At 44.2% G+C, this 22,231-nt stretch overlaps 1 protein-coding gene across 3 annotated transcripts in view; it reads left to right on the top strand.

Moving 5' to 3' along the window:
* The first annotated feature begins 4,059 nt into the window (after nt 1–4,059).
* Sesn (Sestrin) overlaps nt 4,060–22,231 on the top strand; it is an 86,783-nt gene continuing 68,611 nt past the window's right edge. For all 3 annotated transcript variants that reach the window (XR_011222105.1, XM_045761718.2, XM_045761719.2), the window contains exon 1: nt 4,060–4,447. Coding sequence is in view for 1 of the 3 variants with exons in the window: in XM_045761718.2 (XP_045617674.1) it covers nt 4,385–4,447 (63 nt within the window). In the remaining 2 variants the exon portion in view is untranslated. The remainder of the gene's footprint in view (nt 4,448–22,231) is intronic.

Genomic DNA, 22,231 nt, shown 5'->3' with positions numbered 1-22,231 from the left:
CGAAGGATAGTATAAACTGGTAAATAATGAGCGTCGAAGTACAGTTCCCTGTGATACATACAAATTAACAACAATGAATTCCCATGACTTCAATGATAATTTAACTCTATACCATGTAATTTTGTCGGTGGTTCTACTAACTCTACTTGTATGGATCAGTTCCTAACATAAATCGACGTCCCTCTGATGTTATTTGTAGAGAAAATGTGAAACCATGTATATCTATAAGGTTTCAGTAAACCTTACTTCCTATCCTCATTCTCCAGGAGGGCCACAATCATTTCCTATCATACCAGCATATACAAAACAAACACAATAACGTGATAACTCTGTGATTAAATCTTTGCAGCAATGTGTGGAATTGAACACATATTTCAATCACCTATCCCACCATCTTTAACGACCCCAGATGTCTTAGCTGTCCATCATCATTCACGGTACTGTTGCTTCACAGTGTCACTTAACATATACTATTACGCGACGGTGCTCGTGAGTTGTGCCAGTTGTTGTTAGCACAACTGCGAATGGAAATGTCAAGCTGAATTAAACCAATTAATGGAGCTGTTACAATGACACTAGCCTCGTGCAGACATGCACTTTCATTAATAAATTGGAGCTGTTCTGTAGATCTACACAACCTAATTTAATTATTGCATTAGAGAACTATATTTATTGTTAGTGTCCCTCAGGCTACATCTGTTCATGAACGGAATTATTAATGCAGTGAAACGGGGCCACTGTTGTTGATTTGTGGAACAAATTACCGAGTAACATATAATAACAGTCGTGGGAACACTTCATTGTTATCAAGCGTAGGTTATACATGTATACGAACGAGTTAAGTTGAAATAAACAGGCGTAGCCTCGTATGGGCCAATAGGCTGTCTGCAGCTTCCTGTATTCCCATGTTAAGGGGAAAAAAGGATGAATGAGTAGGTTGACCAAACCACACACTAGAAAGTGAAGGGACGACGACGTTTCGGTCCGTCCTGGACCATTCTCAAGTCGATTGCCTGCATATGAATGAGTAGGCTTTATCAGTCACATGTCTGAGAGATGTGCTACAACGCGCAGCAGGTCTTTCTCGACAGTTACTAGGCGTTTGTACTCACGTACACTGGGGAGGACAGGGTCCAGGTGAAAAAATTCATCAATGTTTGTTTCACACCTTGTATGTATGTACTTTACCTGAATAAATATTTGAATTTTGAATTTGATTTTTTTTAACATGCACATTATTGAGTGCAGTCCCATGTATGGTTGCACCGGCCCCCCTGAAACCACTGTACAGTCCCAATATAATGTTGCACATTACCTGCACCATTGCGCATTCCTTAGGTATCATTTCACATTCGCTTGATATCATTGCATTCCCCGTGTCCCTCTGCACAGTTCCCGTGAACCGTTGCACAGTCCCCCGTGAACCGTTGCACAGTCCCCCGTGAACCGCTGCACAGTCCCCGTGAACCGTTGCACAGTCCCCCGTGAACCGCTGCACTATCCCAGTATACTGGACCTTGTCGCTACCCAAGGCAGGGAATTAGCATGCTGTTGCAAGAAACCTTGAGATTAGTACAGGAAGGTGATACCCCTTATATGGAGCGTGGCGGTTTATACATTCCTTGCAATAATTTGGTCCATCTTCATTATGGCCTCATGTGACTGCCTCATCATTGGCATGCTGCTCACCTTCACAACATCTGACTCATCACTGTCGACATGCTGTGCACCTCATAAGTGACTGCTCATGGTCGACATGCTGTGCACTTCATAAGTGACTGCTCATGGTCGACATGCTGTGCACCTCACAAGTGACTGCTCATGGTCGACATGCTGTGCACCTCACATCTGACTGATCATGATCGACATGCTGTGCACCTCACATCTGACTGATCATGATTGACATGCTGTGCACCTCACATCTGACTGATCATGATTGACATGCTGTGCACCTCACATCTGACTGATCATGGTTGACATGCTGTACACTTAATTCCTAACAGCATTACCTCTTAGTCATGTCATATTTCCCATTTTAAGAAATAGTATGAAGTCATGATGGTCATTTTCAGTAGTGTGAAGTCATAATCGACATCTCCAAGATATAATGTGCATTAAGGCTACACAGGGGTACCACCTCTGGTGTAATTGTAGGGACCCATAGCCTTGGAGAAGGAAGTAAAAAGTATTCAGAGAAAAACTCACCATTTGACTCTAAATACGTATGAGTATTCGCTTTTCCTTCCACCCCTTTTGTAATATTTATGTTGTACCCTTTATTATACAAGGATACACAATTACATAGCTGATTGGTTACAAAATGTGGACATTAAAAGGAAATAATGGGAAGTTTATTTCCAAGAGGCTGTAGATTTCTTTAAACTCCTCCGACGTCGGGCAGGAATCGAGGATCCAGAGGGCATTCCCCCTCTGGATCGCTACATTGAGGCGCTCGATGAGAAAGCTCTCCGTGAATTTAGGTATTTTCGTAATTAAAAAAAAAATCACCTGACCTTTTTTAAATAATTTTATTAAATATTTCCCATTTATTTAATTTCACTTTAAGTTTCTTTGATACGCATGTTTCCTTACATTTTGAATTGACAAAACAATTATTTGCTTTTAAACAGTAATGGTTGTTGCTACTGAGTCTTTTAAATTTGTTTATAAACAAACCCGGTCATAGAAAATGGGTTCGTCAACGACAGGCGATGGTTCTGCCATCTGTTGACGGCTGCATAGTCTCCCCGGCTTGGCGCCTTCTTTTGATAATTACTTACTCGTATTTTTCTAAAATTACTTTAGGTTAATAATAATAATTATTATTATTTTAAATAACCACAATAATACAATTTCCTCCCACCCTTCCATCATATAAATAATTCTTTTTCTTTGCTACCCTTTTCTATATATGAAAGATTACACACTGTAGACGAAAAAAAAAACTAGCTATAAGTTCATCTAATAGTCCCATCTCACCGGATAGTCATACATGGAATCAGGGGAGAAAATACCTGCCTCAATACAAAAATCAAATAAATTCTGACTAAACAACAACTTAATGATTACATACGTTTGTAAATAAGATATATTAGAACTAGTTTTGTTATACCAGAATTCGCCGTGATATAGTATATCATTAATATATAATTACGTATGTAAAGAATGATTTAAAAAGACTTATACAAAGTTTGCAATCGGTTATAACTGCGTTTATCTATGAAGCAGAAATTTTCCTTTTAGATCAGCAGTACTGAATTGTTATACATATTGACAGCTATATGGAGACGCCTATATATCCTTGACGGATCTAAAAATTATAAAATAGCCTATATATATATATATATATATATATATATATATATATATATATATATATATATATATATATATATATATATATATGCGAACAAGCCTGAATGGTCCCCAGGACTATATGCGTCTGAAAACTCGTGAGTTTTCAGACACACACACACACACATATATATATATATATATATATATATATATATATATATATATATATATATATGTGTGTAATATAGCTTTAATACCCATGTATAGCTTCAAAGACGAAACAAAATATTCTATCACGTGACAAAAAGCAGTTCACACGCTAATAATAATAATAATAATAATAATAATAATAATAATAATAAAGAGTACATGTAATCTGGGTACAGCGACGGATAACATCTCGAGGTACAATAGTGTGGATGGTGAAGTGGATGATGCAATCTTAGACGCCTCGCGGGGATATTCCGCTCCCTAGAACATCTTATTCCGTATATATGCGTCTCTTCTCACAGTGCATCGCCCTCCTCGTATGTTCTCTGTAATCCATTCGTTATTGCCGGGAGGTGGATGTATAGTTTGTTTCAGGTCAAACCTGAAGTCACATATAAATAGGACCACAATGAAGCCAAAGCCAGGCATCAATCCCAATAGAAGAATTGAGTTTTCGGTATAAGATCTTCTCTGTTGGCATTTACAAGCAAATGTATATTGCACATAGCACAATAGTGAACCGTGTAAGGTCATATGATAACGATAAAGTGTGTGAGGCAGGTGAGTGGAAAGTTATATAGTAGTTTAAACAGGACGGGTGGTAGCGGTGGGCAGCTGTGGAGAGTGTTGGGGCTTTATAACCAGCCGTGGAGTGGGTCGACTACCAGTGCTCGCTCGACCTCCGCGGTGTCGTGTCGTTCGCTCCTCACACTATATAACCTCACTATGACTATCCACCTACACTGACACGTCCAGTGGCCTAACCCACGTATAGTGATTGTTCGATCTGTGGTTGTTTTGATTGGCGACGATTGGGGCAGTGAGTGTTCGTGTGTCTTCTTGAGGATTTGAATTGGACTTACTGAGGGAGAATTAGATGTCTCCCCTGAAGCCCTGGGTCATCGCAGTGATAGAAGGAACTGAAGACGTCTTTCCCACGGTAAGTCAGGTCATAGTTCATGGTCAGAGTTACTAGTCCATGGTCGGATCACACCGGCTCATGGTTTAAATTTTCAAGTGCACGTATTCCATATTCCCAGACACAGCAATGGTTATTTATCAGTTTAAAATTGTGTTTAGTGAGTATAAACCGGTGAAGGTCTGACAATGTCAAGTTAGGTCATACCTGTGGGTGGGTTACCGTGATAAACAAACCTTAAACGGGTTTGTTTACAAATCATCCCTCCTGTGTTGTCTTGTCAATATTTGGAGAGTTGTGGATCCCGCAGACTTGAACATGACCTGGAACGAGGCTGCCAGAGTCAGGTCACTGCTCCAGTTGAAGGAAAACTAACTTTTTCTCGATAGAGAGCTCTCCTAAGGAAGCAATTATGGTGGGTGCACTTGAAGACCTACCTAGAATTCCAGATAAGTGTTCCAGGCTGTACTCGAAATATTTAAAAACAAACTATTCGACCAGTTATGTGATTTTTCAAAATAGCAGCCATGGGCACAGGTCATTTTCAGTCGCCAAACTGTTCTTGTACACACTTTCAAATAGTACAGCCTGCGTTATACATTAAAAGTGTATGTAGGATATTGTACAGCTTGCCTCTACGGTCCAGAAACGGTTACAAGATACTCCATATAGTGTGTACGAAATGAACTCTGTCAGGTTGGATCACACCGGGTCATGTCAGGTTAGATCACACCGGGTCATGTCAGGTTAGATCACACCGGGTCATGTCAGGTTGGATCACACCGGGTCATGTCAGGTTGGATCACACCGGGTCATGTCAGGTTGGATCACACCGGGTCATGTCAGGTTAGATCACACCGGGTCATGTCAGGTTGGATCACACCGGGTCATGTCAGGTTGGATCACACCGGGTCATGTCAGGTTGGATCACACCGGGTCATGTCAGGTTGGATCACACCGGGTCATGTCAGGTTGGATCACACCGGGTCATGTCAGGTTGGATCACACCGGGTCATGTCAGGTTGGATCACACCGGGTCATGTCAGGTTGGATCACACCGGGTCATGTCAGGTTGGATCACACCGGGTCATGTCAGGTTGGATCACACCGGGTCATGTCAGGTTGGATCACACCGGGTCATGTCCGGTTGGATCACACCGGGTCAGGTCAGGTCACGATTATCGAGAATGAATAACAGGTTATCGGCGTCCGTCTTGACAGCTGTGGTGCATGTTAGGTAAACACATGTTGAAGTGTCTTGTTTATTGTCTGATTACATGATAAGTAATTGTCATTTCTAACTTTATTTTGTATCGAGTTGTTTGGCAGAGCTGTATCTTGTGTATTACAGGATAGTGTATTGTATACTATTGTATTTGTGTTTTTGTTGCTTGTGGGTACAGTCAATCTTGGATATGGTGGTGTTTCATGCACCACCCCGTATGGATATCCCATTCGGTATGCGGTATCCCGCATGGATGTCATTCATGTGGTCACCTGTGGTGATTCATGCACTAGGATACCGTCGTGGTATCCTGTGGTAGTGGTGTTTCATGCACCAGGATAGCGTCGTGGTATCCCGTAGTAGTGGTGTTTCATGTGGTCTACGGAGCTCATGCTAGAAATTTTGAATAGCGAATTTGTAATTTTGTGTTAATTAAATAGCTAGATATTGTGACTACTTTTCTATGCCGATTTTGCTGTTTTCGAGGATTATATTGTTATTGTATTTGATTATAATCCCTGGATGTTTGTACCGTGTTCAGGACTGTGTACCGTGTGTCTCTCTCAATACGTCCATGAATATGTATAAAAAATCTTCAATTTGTCCAAAAGTATGCACTATTGGATATGTTTAGTGTACTGTTTTGGGGAGACGGAGTGGGGGTGGGGTGGGGGGAGTTGAATAGGCTGGGAGCGCGTGGATACACTTGTACCCAAAATCATTGTAATTATCTAAGTGTGCCACTGTGAGCAAACGTGGTGGTGTTATTCGTGTATGTGGGGCATATTATACTGGTCGCTGTAGATGTTCTGTAGCTCATGTTAGAGCTAAGTGAAGTGCCTTATCACGATCTTGCTTTGGATTGATTTAATTTGAATAATAATAGGTTTATAATTTTGTTTTGTAGACTTCCAATATTAAATACTAAATATGAAGTTGAAGAGTAATTGATTATAAATTATTTATTGGAAGTTAGGTTTTATTTATATTAAAGTTTATTCATAAAATATGGTAGTCATTGTATGATTCCATTAAGATAAGTTTGTTTACACAGTGTTGAATATGTATATAAGTTTTCATTCAAGCGAGCTAATCCTTTAAGCGTGTTTGTCTATGCTGTCGTAGTGACCATGAGAAGATTACACTCATTTACCACATATAAATTCGAAAAAGTCTGTATAATTGCAGGCTTAAATGATGCGTCTTTAGGATCTGGAAGCCTCAGCGGAGCTAGTTCTTGTAAGCGATTAATACTATCAGTTGCGGGAACCAACCGCTCGTTACCGGTTTGTTACGTGTGTAGATTAGGCCTCCAGGCCCGCCAGACAGCAGGCCAGACAAGTGGCTAGACGTCTGAATTCATTGACCGTTTAATTATGTATCCATATATTGGTAGGCCTTCGAGAGCCAACTACCCTTGTTAACAGGTTTATAGCTTTCCCTCAGCCATTGTTTAACTTTCTCTACCAAACTGAATGCACCAGACTTAAATAATTAATTAACCTTAAGCCTTACTCAGTGGTGAAAAATATTCTTGAAAACCTTGTGATATTGGGCCTTTGCGTACATATGTTTCATAAATTTATGCGTAATATATGTGTATCGTGTTTGGATAGTATATATCATATGTGTGTGTGAGTATCTATACTCACACACACTGTGTCTATATCGTATATGTCTATATCGTGTGTTTGGGTAGGCTGCAGTGGATGAGTATCGTGCGCTTGCTTGGGGTGCAGCTCAATCTGCAAGGAGATTGTGTGAAATAGCAGCCACTGCTGCGAGACAAAGAGATGATATGATTGACGATCTTAGGGCCTTGGGTGGCGTACCAGAAGAACTAAAGTCGCGATAAGTTATCACAGACAGCAATCGCTGGTAGGACGACACGTTTGGTGGTGAGATGACCAGGCTTTCCTTGACACCGTCTGCGTGGGTTACCTACCTTGTTACTTCCGGGGATCAGTATGCAAAATTCAATATTGACTGTACGAAAGTGCGAGAACGGGTTGCAGTATCCCCGCAGCCTGGTCTATTAATCAGGTCTTCTGGTTGGTAGTCTGGTCAGTTAGGCTGTTAGATGTCGCTGCTCGCAATCTGAAATATGAATCACAGTCCGGTTGATGAGGCTTACCTTGGGGGCAGTAGGTGCCATGCCTGCCTAAATACCCAGTCAACGTCTCCTATGGGTAAGCCATCTTGGGTCCACTGTGTGGGTAGGTTGGTAAAACCTAATTTATAATGATAGTGAAGGCAATAGTAGTAATAGTACTGGCAATAGAGTAAGCCTACAGTAGTAGCGGCACTAGCAATAGTAATGGCTTTACCAGTAGTGATAATGGTTCCTTATTGCTCTAATAGTTGTAATAGTAACAATGATAATTATAAAAACTAGTGTCGCTATTAATCATATTTCGGTTAAAAATAATTAATTTAGAACCTGATAAAAGATCTCGTACAATTATACTACGCATGAATTTAGATATAAATAAAATGACAGGATGAACATATCTAAGATACACTAAAATCAACTTGCGTATCCACCTAGTAATAAAGATAAAAACATATAATTATAAAATTTGAAGTAATACAGCTTTCCATTTGGAAATACACGATCGAAAACATCGGGCTCGAAATCGTTGTGAAATACTTTAGGCTAATAAGTTTGACACGTGTGAGAGCTTATGATTTTTCTTGTCCAGACAGTCAGGGGGAAGGAACCGCTTGTTACCGGTTGGTTACGTGGGTAGATTAGGCCTCCAGGCCCGCCAGACAACCGCTCAGACAAGCGACTAGTCTGAATTCATTGACCCTTAAATTATCATTAGGTATCCACATATTGGTAGGCCTTCAGGAGCCAACTACCCTTGTTAGGAAGTTTATAAATTTCCCTCAATCATTGCTTATCTTTATAAGCCTTACTGCACTATTTTCCATGGAACATGACATGTCAATCGATTTACAACCAGGTCTCCCAACTACTGCTGGATGGATAGTTAATCTAGACTAACACTCTTACCAGGGCTCGAACCCATCCGAAATAGCTCCCCAGGCATAGAGGAAGCTAGATAGGGAGGAGGACTGAAAGGGATTAGAAGATACAGTAAGAGAAAGGGAGGAGGGTTGTGAACTCTGCACAATTTCACATGTCATTTGTGAGTGATGAATGGTATAGCGTCATGTCAGAGGTTGCTGCATGTTCGTAATGATGATGACCAGACCACACACTAGAAGGTGAAGGGACGACGACGTTTCGGTCCGTCCTGGACCATTCTCAAGTCGATTGTGTCACGATCGACTTGAGAATGGTCCAGGACGGACCGAAACGTCGTCGTCCCTTCACCTTCTAATGTGTGGTCTGGTCAACATTAGCCACGTTGTGACTCATCGCCTGCATCGTAATGGTGAGTCACTGAGCTGTGGGTACGTGGACCGTGTGACGTGTAGGACGTTGTGGTCCTTGGTCGTGTGACGTGTAGGACGTTGTGGTCCTTGGTCGTGTGACGTGTAGGAGGTTGTGGTCCTTGGTCGTGTGACGTGTAGGACGTTGTGGTCCTTGGTCGTGTGACGTGTAGGACGTTGTGGTCCTTGGTCGTGTGACGTGTAGGACGTTGTGGTCCTTGGTCGTGTGACGTGTAGGACGTTGTGGTCCTTGGTCGTGTGACGTGTAGGACGTTGTGGTCCTTGGTCGTGTGACGTGTAGGACGTTGTGGTCCTTGGTCGTGTATCATACCTTGGGCGTTTTTGAACTGACATAAATTTATCATTGTGGTTTATTTTGCCTTAGTTGAGATCAGTGTTATGTTTTGTGCTGATCATTAGGCAAAACGACCAGTCGAGACCAAGACAGAATACTGCGAAGGCCTCTATGTGACCCAGTCGTCTGAAAACCTGACAGTAAAGGGAACAACAGAAGACCTATTGGCCCCTACGAGGCAGGTCCTATTGGCCTATACGAGGCAGCACTTATCGACAGCTTGAAATGTACTGGGAGAAAAGTATACGTCTATTAATACTACAAGCGGTTCTTAGTAAAAGCAGTTTGTGAATCTTCTATTAGTATATGTTTTTAAAGATGTAAACGAATGACTTTTGTGATTTAAAAACTCGAGCAGTTTTCCTACAATTGACCTTAATTAAAGATTCAAGCAATTTTCCTACAATTGAGGTGTGGCCCAGTCGTCTTGCAACAAACGTTCCCTGTTCAGAGGAACCATCTCCGGTCATTTGTGAACAAAGACTCTGGAAATAACCAGTGTTGTCAGCTCGGGGTAAGGTCCACGGCACTTGTCAGGTGTTCTCGTTTTTAGTTGAGTCTCAGCTATTTTGGGGAACGCGCGGAATTCTTGGGGCACAGCTGGTAGCTCCAGCGGTAACTCCGCCCCTTCCAATAAAGGGCTTTAAAGTTTAACACTTCTCTAACCCTATCCATGGAGGACAGAAGAAAATGTATATATGCTGGTTAGCATTGTAAATGTGTGGCCACGTCTGTGGTAGAAAATAATAACAAAAAAATAAATAAATAAAGGGCTTGAAATCTTTCATGAGGCTAGTTTCACTAGTACTGTTACTACTGCCATCACCTCAATTAACTTTGTTTACGTCCCTTCCTCCATCTTCCTTTGTACCTCATTCGTTCATCTATCGCCAATATCTACAATTATCTCCCAACGCTGCCTATACTACCGCCTTCGCTCAATCACCCACACAACGCTACTCATATCATACCTAGATTAAGCTGGATAAAGGGGTACCTGAAGGATAAAAAACATAATCACAGAGACGAGGCTGATGGTAACTGATGGTAGTTAACAAAGTCGGCTCGGACAACCTTAAAGTGAGATAAAATAGGACGAGAGGACACAGGTGGAAGCTGGAAACACAAAAGAGTCGAAGAAATGTAAGGAAATACTTATTTGCTGTACGGGTGGTTAACAAGTGAAATGTACTGGAAGAAGTTATGGAAGCCACCTTCATCCACAACTTTACTTCCAGATTCGACAAAGTTTGTCAGTATAGTTAAATTATAACTCTAACAGGTACAATAATTCTATTAGGTGGGGCATGAAGAGCTAGACCTCACTTTCTCGTAGACACTGATAGGTAAGTGGCACCAGCCAACCCTGACCCTACTACCACCACCAACCCCCACCCAACGTTACCTACACTACTACCACCACCACCAACCCCCACCCAACGTTACCCCACACTACCACCATCACCACCACCCAACCACCTGCCTGCAGTCATTGCTGCAACATGTAATCAAGCCAAGCCTCGGCACTCGCCACACCACTTTTGTCGTGTCCTGATATATGTTGGTCTGTGTATACCTCTAATAATCAGCAGCGAGAAAAACACGTCTAGATAATAATATTATTATTAGTAAAGGGCTTATTACAGACGTTTTACAGCAAGAACCTGCTCTGACTGTGCCTGGGTGCAGCCTGGTTAGGTTAGGTAAGGTAAGGTATCAAACTGTTGTTGACCAGACCACACACTAGAAGGTGAAGGGACGACGACGTATCGGTCCGTCCTGGACTATTCTCAAGTCGATTGTGAACTCACAATCGACTTGAGAATGGTCCAGGACGGACCGAAACGTCGTCGTCCCTTCACCTTCTAGTGTGTGGTCTGGTCAACATACTTCAGCCACGTTATTGTGACTCATCGTCTGCATATCAAACTGTTTAACATTGCACAGCAGCATAGGCTTTTGTATGAACTTCGTGCATCTCGTTATCGTTCTAGATTTGCCGATGTTACAATCTTTTAGGGCCTGGATGGATCGAAAGTCATATTAAAGCTGTCTATTTTCATATAGTCGGCCCTGTAAACACTGTAAAATTGTAAATACACGTACATTTATAGGTGTTTATATTATAGTAATTCTATGTATCGAGGCTGAGAGATCCAAATACCGAGTAAAACTGTTACTTCCAGTTCACACGAGTGAGTTTGCAACGAGCTTGTCACATATCCTAGATGGATTGAATCAAATCTTGTGACCAGACAGAGGAGCTCTAGAAAGCTTTACCAACTGAGCGCTTTTTTCGGGTCCAAAATTACAATCGATGCAGAAAGCGTCGAAGGTTACAGGTCGATAGCCTATTGCAGGATCGACTTTCTTAGTTTCGTATGGTTAATAAACAATTAAACAAGAAGCCAGAGTTTAAGTCGATATGTCCGCCCATCCTCCTCCTGTTTTGGTTGTACTTATACTAACGATGAGAACCATAGTATATATACCGACGTACAACGAAATTATAAATTATAAATCTGAACTATTGAGCTGGACAAACCGGAAAACTATTTTATACATGTGTTGCTTTGACAAACTAACCTAACCTCCCTAGGCCTAATACACGATATCCGAGGCCTAATATAGGACATATGTGTGCTACACTAGGCCTAGGAATATTTGTTTTAACTTGTGTTATTTTAAAAGAATTCCTTACTAGTCAGTATACTACTATCTAAAAGCTAAGTACGTACGAATTCATGACCATTGACGATCATCACAATAGGTTACTATCTAAACAGGAGGATGGGCTGTGAATTGTATGAGAGAACGGATCCAAGAGCTGGAGCTCAACAAGAACACAAACACGCCACACACACATGCGCCAGGAGTTTCGGTGACGTGTGGAGTCTTTTATTTTGTTGGCGCTGTTTCTTTTTGGCAACCTTCCGCTGTCAATGGTTGCTGGGTCGCGCGGACCCTCCATATTACATAGTTATCTGTCCTGAGCTATATTGGGGGATTTAGCAAGATTGGGAGATATGTTAGGATGGGATAAGCGAGAGTGGGCTGGGTTTTGATAGGCCAGAAATATTTGAATTGGTGTAAATTCGTATTGGATAACCTAACCTAACCTGAGAATTAGGAAAGATCCGGGTAAATATTTGGTAACGGTTGTGGATTTGTGGAACCAATTACCGGGTAACTTAATAGTGTTAGGATCCCTTCATTGTTTCAAGCGTAGGTTAGACATGTATATGAATGAGGTTTTGTGGATATAAATAGGAGCTGCCACTTATGGGTAAAATGGGCCTCCTACAGTTTCCTTGATTCTTCTATTCTTATAGAATAGGCATACTTGAATCTCTTGAGTTGGAGTGGAATAGACTTGTAGGCTAATCTACTCTGATATGCTTGTAGACGATTGTTTATGAGGACTTTTATTAGAACTTTGATTAGGTTGTAACAGTTAAAGATGGACCAGGCTGGGTTAGGATGAGTTGGACTTAGATGATAGAATAGGTTAGGACAGAATACACTGCGTTCCGAGAAACCAGGGAAGGCTAGGCTACAATGAGCTAGATTTAGTGCGCGCGTTGGGTGCGGTTGTCACAGTACATCATGGGCATTCTCTAAGGCATTTCACCTCGCACAACAGCCTACAACTTGACCGTATGATCCAAGAGGCAGGTAATATTGGATCAGCTGGTATGTGGAGCAGCTGATGCGTCGTTGTATGCGAGCAATATAGCGACACCAGGCAAACAATATCAAGCGCACATTTGCACACCGAGGAAGCCAAACACGGCTTGTTTACGTCGGGTGCGTGGGAAGAATTGACCCGAGAAAAACAACCCGAGGGGGGAGGTATGTGTTGCCCCCTGCTGGTGCAAGTCGGCTATAAAAATATATTTATTTTTTAATGACAAGTGGAACATCGAGCTATCTAATATTTACAACGTGTTTCTTAATTTAAATGACAAAATACATTTTCTGGCGAGTTTTCGAGGGTGAGAACTCGAGCAGCAAGCGAGCACTGTTGGAACGTGTAGCCTTGTTTTCCCCACTCATGATTTATACGGCTTCCGCAATCACTGTGAATTATTAATTTCAAAAACAATGTTGCATTCTTGATAAAAAAAAGGCATTATTTACATTAGGAGTATATTGATTCGACTCGTTTTTACGCAATAGTTGGTATAAATTGGATGAGATTAGATTCAAGAAAGACCTGGGTAAATACTGGTGTGGGAATGTGGAATTTGATTCATGTAACAAATTACCGGGTAACAATGCACGTGGGTGTCTAGACGTGGGATCACGTCCGTTAGACATGTATATGGATGAGTGTGAATATAATAAAAGGTGCCTTGTACGACTGGATCTGCAGAAGGCTAATAGGCCTTCTGCAGATGTCTATATGCTTATGGCCTCACTATAGTCATGTATACCTTACTATGACTTTACCACTTGAGTGGTTCCCTGAATCAGTCCATGCGACCCGTTTTATTCTGGTCAACCAGGCTATGAACGCCGCTGCTCGCAGTCTGATATCGTATTTGACTTTCCTACTTCCCACAGTTTATCATTATTACATTCTTGTCAGGGTTTACCATTTCCCTCTCGTACTACCTCTTCCTGCAGCACTTCTCTGGTTGTTGCTAGGGCACTAGTGAGGGAGGGAGGGAGGGAGGGAGGAAATTGACAAATGGGCGCAGCGTTAGTTGTATGGAGTTGCTTGCATGATAGATCGTCCACACCTTATCCGGGCTCGTCAGGGATGTTGGGAAGTGATTCTCTTCCCAATATCCCAATCAGGGATATTGGGAAGAGAATTTATTTTCTTATTGGTATTTATTTATAAATGGAGACCCTTGGTAACCGAGGATGACGATGGCGGCAAATTTTTGTCATGAATACATTGGTTCGAAGCTGGGCGCATTACATCATAGATTACTACATTCTCAACCATTTTGTATTTTATTATTAGGCGGTTTGCCTTCTGTGGCAGAGGGGCTTTTACATCCTATCTTCCTATCTTGAGATGATTTCGGGGCTTTTTAGTGTCCCCGCGGCCCGGTCCTCGACCAGGCCTCCACCCCCAGGAAGCAGCCCGTGACAGCTGACTAACACCCAGGTACCTATTTTACTGCTAGGTAACAGGGGCATAGGGTGAAAGAAACTCTGCCCATTGCTTCTCGCCGGCGTCTGGGATCGAACCCACAGGATCACAAGTCCAGCGTGCTGTCCGCTCGGCCGACCGGTTCCCTCCTTATCGGTGGTGTTCTCTGTTGTTTCGTCTTGGTCTTGGTGTTTGTGTTTTGGCGACGGGTTCAGTGGCCGCGTGCGCCCTCTGGTCGTGCTCAAGCTGGAAACATGCCTCGGAAGTTTATAAGCACATGTGTGTTGTGGTAGGCGCTGTACCTGCGTGGCGGTGCTGTTAGTGGTGCTTGTTCAAGTGGCAGATGTTCTGGATGCTGTATGTTGCTGTTGCTGAGACGCAAGAGGTGTGTGTGCTGACAATGTCATAATACCGTGCCTGGAGATATTATGACCAAACCACACACCAGAAAATGGAGGAGCGGCGACGTTTCTGTCCGTTCTGGACCATTATCAAGTAGTGTAGTAGAAGAGAGGAAGGGATACCAAATAAATAAGGCAAGAAAATGAGATTAGAAGTGAGGATCAGGTAAAAGTAAAAAAAAAAGTAAGAATAAGAAAAGGGACAAAGGTGAAGTTGGATCAAGTTTAAGAAGGTTTGAACATTTAATTATGTACTGGGAAAAGGAAGAGTCGACAGCAAAATATCTTATTCTTACCTTTCTCTCTTACCTGTTCCTCACCTCTCTTCTCACTCTTACCTTATTTATTTGCTTGTTCATTCCTCTCCTTTCTACACGACTTGATAATGGTCCAGGACGGACTGAAACGTCGTCGTTTCACCATTTTCTGGTGTGTCGTTTGGTCATCATATTTTCAGCCATGTTATTATGACTCATTGTCAGCACACACCTCTTATATTCCTTTGGTTAGGTTAGGAAAGGTTGGTTAGGTTAGGAAAGGTTGGTTAGGTTAGGAAAGGTTGGTTAGGTTAGGAAAGGTTGGTTAGGTTAGGAAAGGTTGGGTTGGTTACATTATTACTCGTGTTCAGAGATTACGTCATTAGCGGTGCCGTAAAGGAGTAGATAGTTGGTTTTAGACCCTAAAACCGGCGGGGAGTTAGGTTACGTTCAAGCAATTTAATACTTAATTTTCGTAACGTTGTGACGGCTGGAGAGGACTGACTGGGTCGTCACCCAGGCTGGCGAGCCCCCTGGTCGCCTCGGCATTCCTGGGTTGACTCACTCCACAAAAACCTGATCCGGGAACACCGTGATTTTCCAGGAATGTCTGGCGAAACGAGCTTCATGGGGCGTGACCCGGGGGTGTGTGGAGACAATACCGGGTCACAACAGGTCACAGGACATTAATTGGTCACAGGTCAAGAAGGTCAATAAAGGACAAGCCTTCATAGATCACAGGAGCACTCCCAGCGCTTTCTCTGGAGACCTTGATTGTTTACTACACACACACTGGATGCTTTTGACCATCTTGCTACTGCAAACACCGCCTTCCCCGAGTTGCAAGGGACGTAAACAGCTCGGAGCGTGGGGCTGGCCACACGAAACAATGGATATCATTTCGTTAAGTTTAGATTCATGTAAGGGCTGAGGAGAGGGGCGGGTGGGTGGGCCAGTCCGTATAATGGGACTACTTGGGTAAAATTGCTTGTAATGCTTGCAGAAAATCGGCAAAACGATAAATGATCGAAATAAAGGCAATGGGGTGCAAGAGGACGACCTCCGTCTGTCTCTCGGGAGTGCGCCTGGATGTCACGGCCGTCTTCCCGTCACCATTAGATCATCGCTATCCACCTACACTATTTTCTCCCCACCGCTCGTTACTCGCCCACGCCCTCCATTCGCTTTCATTTAATTAATGGGTTAAAACATGTTCTAATTATCGTTGAAGCCCTTTGGCGGGAGTAACCAGGTTTTGGTTGGAAGTAAATTTAGCGATATTTGAAGACGGTTGTATGTTAGCGAATTTTAGTATAATTTAGATGATATTTAATTTATCTGTGATTAAATTAGCATGGTTGGGTCATTAAGGCGGTGGGTTGGTAGTTGTTAATTTGGTGGCGGTTTAAAGTAACAGGAAGTGACATAATTTGGCGGGAACATGTTAGTCTGGTACGATTAATTTAGGCGAGGTTGGCGGCATAACTTTGGCGTCTTCAAAAAACTGAGCGCGAATACCCTGGAAACACAAACCGAAACTGTCTCTACTTTCCGTTTGTTACAACTTGTAATAAAGGTGTTACATCTTTGCTTAACGTATTTGACGTATTAGAACGTTGTTGCAACTTGCTATATTGGTTGTTATAACTAGTTAGGTGTTAAAACTTGTTCGAACGTTGTACCAACGTCGTAGTTTCGGTGTGTGTTTGGCGGGTATAATCTAGTAAGTGGGTTTGTTTTGGCCTTAAACTGAGCCTCTCCATCCCTGTCCTAAACGCTCGTTCAACCCGTGGCAAAAGGACGGGAGCTCTTCTTCCAAGGCACGGGCTTGCCTTCAGCTTTGAAGCCTAATCAATCCACGCACGCACACACGCGCGTACACACGCGCGTGCTATCTCATGGTGGATACTAAAGCAGGCAGCCGGACCATTGTATAGACTTTGCTCAAGAGAACCAACAGACCACCAGAAAAGGCGAATATGGCGCCAATATTGAACACAATGGCGTATAACTAAGAGCTATCTCAATTAGAGGCAGAACCCAAGGACGCTCACGGAACACCTAAACAACTTGGTCTGCAAACACTGACTTGGATTCCACAAATAACCGCAATAAACGAGCTTAAGTACTGTGGGATAAAATGATGGAAATCAAACTAGAAAGAGAGATGGGTGGACAAGCTTCTCTGATCACACATATAGAAGGGTCAAACGGAAATTGAGAAATTAGATAAATAAATACTAGAACAAGTGTCGTGTGCTGGGGGGGAGGGGGGTCGTGTGTACACGTGTCTTGACTTTTGCGTATATGCACGTGTGTAAAGGAGAGGATGGCGGGAGAGGTGGGGGAGGGTGGATGGGGCAGGGATGGGAGGGGGCTGGGACGAGTCCGGTGGGCTGACTGTGGCTGACGTAATGCTTGGTGTTGATTGCTTGCTGTGGTCCACGGCCCCCTCGTGCTCTTGTACGCAACGTACCCCGCTCTCGCGCACTCTCTTTTCTCTCTCTCTGTATCTCTCTCTTTGTATCTCTCGCTCTCTCTCTCTCTCGCTCTCTCGCTCTCTCTCTCTCTCTCTCTCTGGCTCTCTCTCTCTCTGTCTCTCTCTCTCTCTCTGGCTCTCTCTCTCTCTGGCTCTTTCTCTCTCTGGCTCTCAAAATAATCGTGACCTGACTAGTCGTGGACTATCCCCACCCACCTTGACCACGCTTGATAGTGCTTGTGACAGTGGAACTCTGTTTACAGTGTGTGTATGCATGGATAATTTGCATCATCAATACAGCAGATCATATAACATCACTCGAGCATATAATCGTATCACCAGGTGGAGTAGAGAGGCCATAGGGTCTCTTCAAAAGCCTTCGGAAGAGTTCAAGTGACTCATGAACTTCCTGGAAACTGTGAGACATTATACACGTGAGGATTGGCTAATGTCCTCAGGGGTTACTAATTATCCGAGTGGTGCAAACTCTATCGGTAGTGGGGTAGGACTCCTCCCTGGAGGGCACAGAAAGTGCAGTTCAGTAGGAAAACGGGAAACGGAAAATGGCGGGAAAACGTCATCCTCGTTTCCCGCCATCCTCTCCTGGGGCGTCTCCCAAAACGTTCCCCGCCGCGTAGGGAGAACTTCTGCAGGGAAATGTAAGAGATGACAATTTCACTTTATTTATGAATTGCAACAGTTTATCATATACGTCAAATGCAGAGTAACGGTCACTGTGAACTTGAGGTGTCTTGTGTCACGTACCAGGGCTTTACCTGCCCCGGCCTCCAGTGTTTTTCCCGCGTTGCCCCTTCTATCCCTGTCCCTACCAATTCCTTCTACCATCCCGTCCCTCCCTCCGAAATTTTCCCCCATACGCCTCCATTTTTTCTTCTACCCCCCCCCCCTTTCCCATCCCGCTTCCTACCCCCCACCCTTCCCCCTCCAGCTCCCTACTCCTCTCCCTCCCCCCCTTCCTACACCTCCCCCCTCTCCCTTCCTACTCCTCCCCCATCCCTTCTATCCCCCCGCCTCGCCCAACATACCACAGGTGCTCTGTAACACGGGCCAACTGCCGCTGTTTTACAATCTCCCGCCCCCCACCCCACCCCCCCTCCCCACCCCCACTCTGTGTGCACTCCCACATGGCCTTGCACGTGTCTGCTGGGACACGTGCACACTAGTGTACACTATATACACTTCCGGTGCACATATACGTGCATGTACGCTAATCGTGTACACTATATAGCTGTTCAATCGCGTGTGAACATCGTTAGAAGAGTACAGCGGCTTGTGGCGTTGCGGTAACCCGTATCCGGCTTGTGGCGTTGCGGTAACCCGTATCCGGCTTGTGGCGTTGCGGTAACCCGTATCCGGCTTGTGGCGTTGCGGTAACCCGTATCCGGCTTGTGGCGTTGCGGTAACCCGTATCCGGCTTGTGGCGTTGCGGTAACCCGTATCCGGCTTGTGGCGTTGCGATAACCCGTATCCGGCTTGTGGCGTTGCGGTAACCCGTATCCGGCTTGTGGCGTTGCGGTAACCCGTATCCGGCTTGTGGCGTTGCGGTAACCCGTATCCGGCTTGTGGCGTTGCGGTAACCCGTATCCGGCTTGTGGCGTTGCGGTAACCCGTATCCGGCTTGTGGCGTTGCGGTAACCCGTATCCGGCTTGTGGCGTCCCGGTAACCCGTATCCGGCTTGTGGCGTCCCGGTAACCCGTATCCGGCTTGTGGCGTCCCGGTAACCCGTATCCGGCTTGTGGCGTCCCGGTAACCCGTATCCGGCTTGTGGCGTTGCGGTAACCCGTATCCGGCTTGTGGCGTCCCGGTAACCCGTATCCGGCTTGTGGCGTCCCCGGTAACCCGTATCCGGCTTGTGGCGTCCCCGGTAACCCGTATCCGGCTTGTGGCGTCCCCGGTAACCCGTATCCGGCTTGTGGGGTTGCGGTAACCCGTATCCGGCTTGTGGCGTCCCGGTAACCCGTATCCGGCTTGTGGCGTCCCCGGTAACCCGTATCCGGCTTGTGGGGTTGCGGTAACCCGTATCCGGCTTGTGGCGTCCCGGTAACCCGTATCCGGCTTGTGGCGTCGCGGTAACCCGTATCCGGCTTGTGGCGTCCCGGTAACCCGTATCCGGCTTGTGGCGTCGCCGGTAACCCGTATCCGGCTTGTGGCGTCCCCGGTAACCCGTATCCGGCTTGTGGCGTTCCCGGTAACCCGTATCCGGCTCGTGGCGTCCCCGGTAATCCGTATCCGGCTCGTGGCGTCCCGGTAACTCGTATTCAATTCCCGGGTGGGACATGAATTGTTGAGCACGTTTTCCTTCAGCTGATGTCTCTGTTCACCTAGCAGTAAATAGGTACCCGGGAGTTGGGCCAACTGTTGCAGGGTTGCATCGTGGGGCAGCTAGGCCTAGGGTGGGGGGGGGGGGGGTTCCAAACCCCTGACAAAAGGCATTGACTTTTGGGCTACTGTAGGAACTTAGGCTAGGATAGGTTAAGTTAGGTTAATGTTAAGGTAGGATAGGTTAGGTTAAGTTAGGTTAAAGTTGGGGTAGGTTAGGTTAAGTTAGGTTAAAGTTAAGGTAGGTTAGGTTAGGTTCATAAGAATAAAGGGAGGTTAATTTCTAAGACGTGTTAGATTGGTCACAAAGTATACCGCAGTTCGCTCTTGTAACATTGGGTTTGAAACTATGCTAGAAAATAACAGCGAGGGTGAACAGGTTAGCCAGTATGACTCTGCAGGGCTTGGAGCAAAGACACCCAACTACTTGGACCATCGGGGGGATTGAACTCCGACCCTGCACGAGGCGGACTTCCTCACTGTACCCACCATTCCATGTCGACCTTTCACCTTTCTTCTACACACACGACCCAATTTCCCAACTAATGTTTATCTAAATATTTTCAGACTTTAAGCTTTTTTTTCAATTTATATCCGTCATTTAGGATTTGATCCTGAATTGATATTTAAATTTATTGTTATTCAGGTGTAAGGTAAAATATTCTTGCGGGTACAATGGTGGTGCTGGGGCTGGGGAGGCGAGAGATGCCTGCTTACATAAGAATTAATGAAACTGCAGGACGTCTGTTGGGACAATACAAGTCAGTTCCTATTTATATCCAGCCAGACGCATTAATATGTATGCCTAACTTAGGCTTGGAACAACCCAGTGTTCTCAGGTCTATTATTTTACTCGGTAATGTTACTGTTCTATTCATCAGTCTATATATTTCCAAACTAGTATTTACCCAGGTCTTTCCTGAAGCTAAACTTATCCAGTTTATATATATACATTGTTTTGTGTTGATATATTTAATAACTTGTTAATATCCCCTCCTTCCCCAATCAAACCCAACTCTTCATCTTTCTGGAAAATGCAAATTATGCTTTTTCCATTTCTTTATATGGAAGGTTTCTATTTCCTGGGATTAACTATGTCATGTTGACCAGACCACACACTAGAAACTGAAGGGACGACGACGTTTCGGTCCGTCCTGGACCATTCTCAAGTCGATTGAGAATGTCATCCTATTCTGAACTCAAGCGAATATGTCCAAAATCTATGGTGACCAAAATTTAACTGCATAATCTAAAAGGTGCCAAACACGAGCCAAATGAAGGTAAAGCATAACATATGATCCTAGCATATTGCCTTTGAAGAGTCTAGGAACGCAAGTTCGAACCCATTGTACAGCCTTGGTATTCTCTCGTAGATTCATCACGTTATTGTGGTTTCATTTTGCATTCAGGTGCCGAACCCTCCGTCGCAGGCCCCACCTGACGGCTCCAGCAGCATGGTGATCACAGCCAGACGTCAATGGGAATTCTTCAGATGCGACCTGACTAAATTTATCAGTTAAGTCAGTTTGTTTAAGACTTCATCAATCAAGACGGTTTGATTAAGTTGGCACATGGAGAAACAAAGTGGCAATAGCCAAGCCTAGTTTTACTTGTTATCTGTGGGTGGCTTCAACAGTTTTTTCTAATCTCGCAGCCTAGTGAGGAACCAGGCCTATCTGGTGATAAGGTGATCGGCAAGATTGTTGTTGCATGTAGCGGCACGCAAGTCCTCCATGCACACACCATCACGTCAGCAAGCCGCACAGCCCGCCTGAGCAACCAAACTCACACATACATTTCACATTTCTACAACTTGTCCTCTTCCTTGACCTGTCTATCATCTTCACTCCAAAATGAAAACTGAACTATAGTTTTTGGAGTAGACTGGAGGATGCAACCACTGTCTCCTCTCAGGGTACTCGCCTTGAGTACAATAATAACCTGAAGGCTATTGGATTGACGTCTTTTAAGCAAGGCGTGGCAGGGAACATGTCTAAAGGCAGCTAAGACTACACCCAAGTGCCGGATTAACCTCGTTGTAATGGGAATGTGGGCCAGCGCAAGCAACAGTCTTCTTGATCGTTATCAGTAGGCAAACCTGGCTCCAAGCCCAGCTAGAACTACTAGCGGAACACACACAAGGTAAACACCAGGCAAACCCAACACAATATGGAACCTTTCCATCATGTTTCAAGAGACGCTGCAGTTCTGAGTTTATCTAACTTAAAAAACAAATTA

This window comes from Procambarus clarkii, chromosome 45 (genome assembly GCF_040958095.1).
Source record: "Procambarus clarkii isolate CNS0578487 chromosome 45, FALCON_Pclarkii_2.0, whole genome shotgun sequence".
Lineage (NCBI taxonomy): Eukaryota > Metazoa > Arthropoda > Malacostraca > Decapoda > Cambaridae > Procambarus > Procambarus clarkii.
The sequence above is the reverse complement of the archived record's forward strand: the minus strand, read 5'-3'. Positions and strand labels throughout refer to the sequence as shown.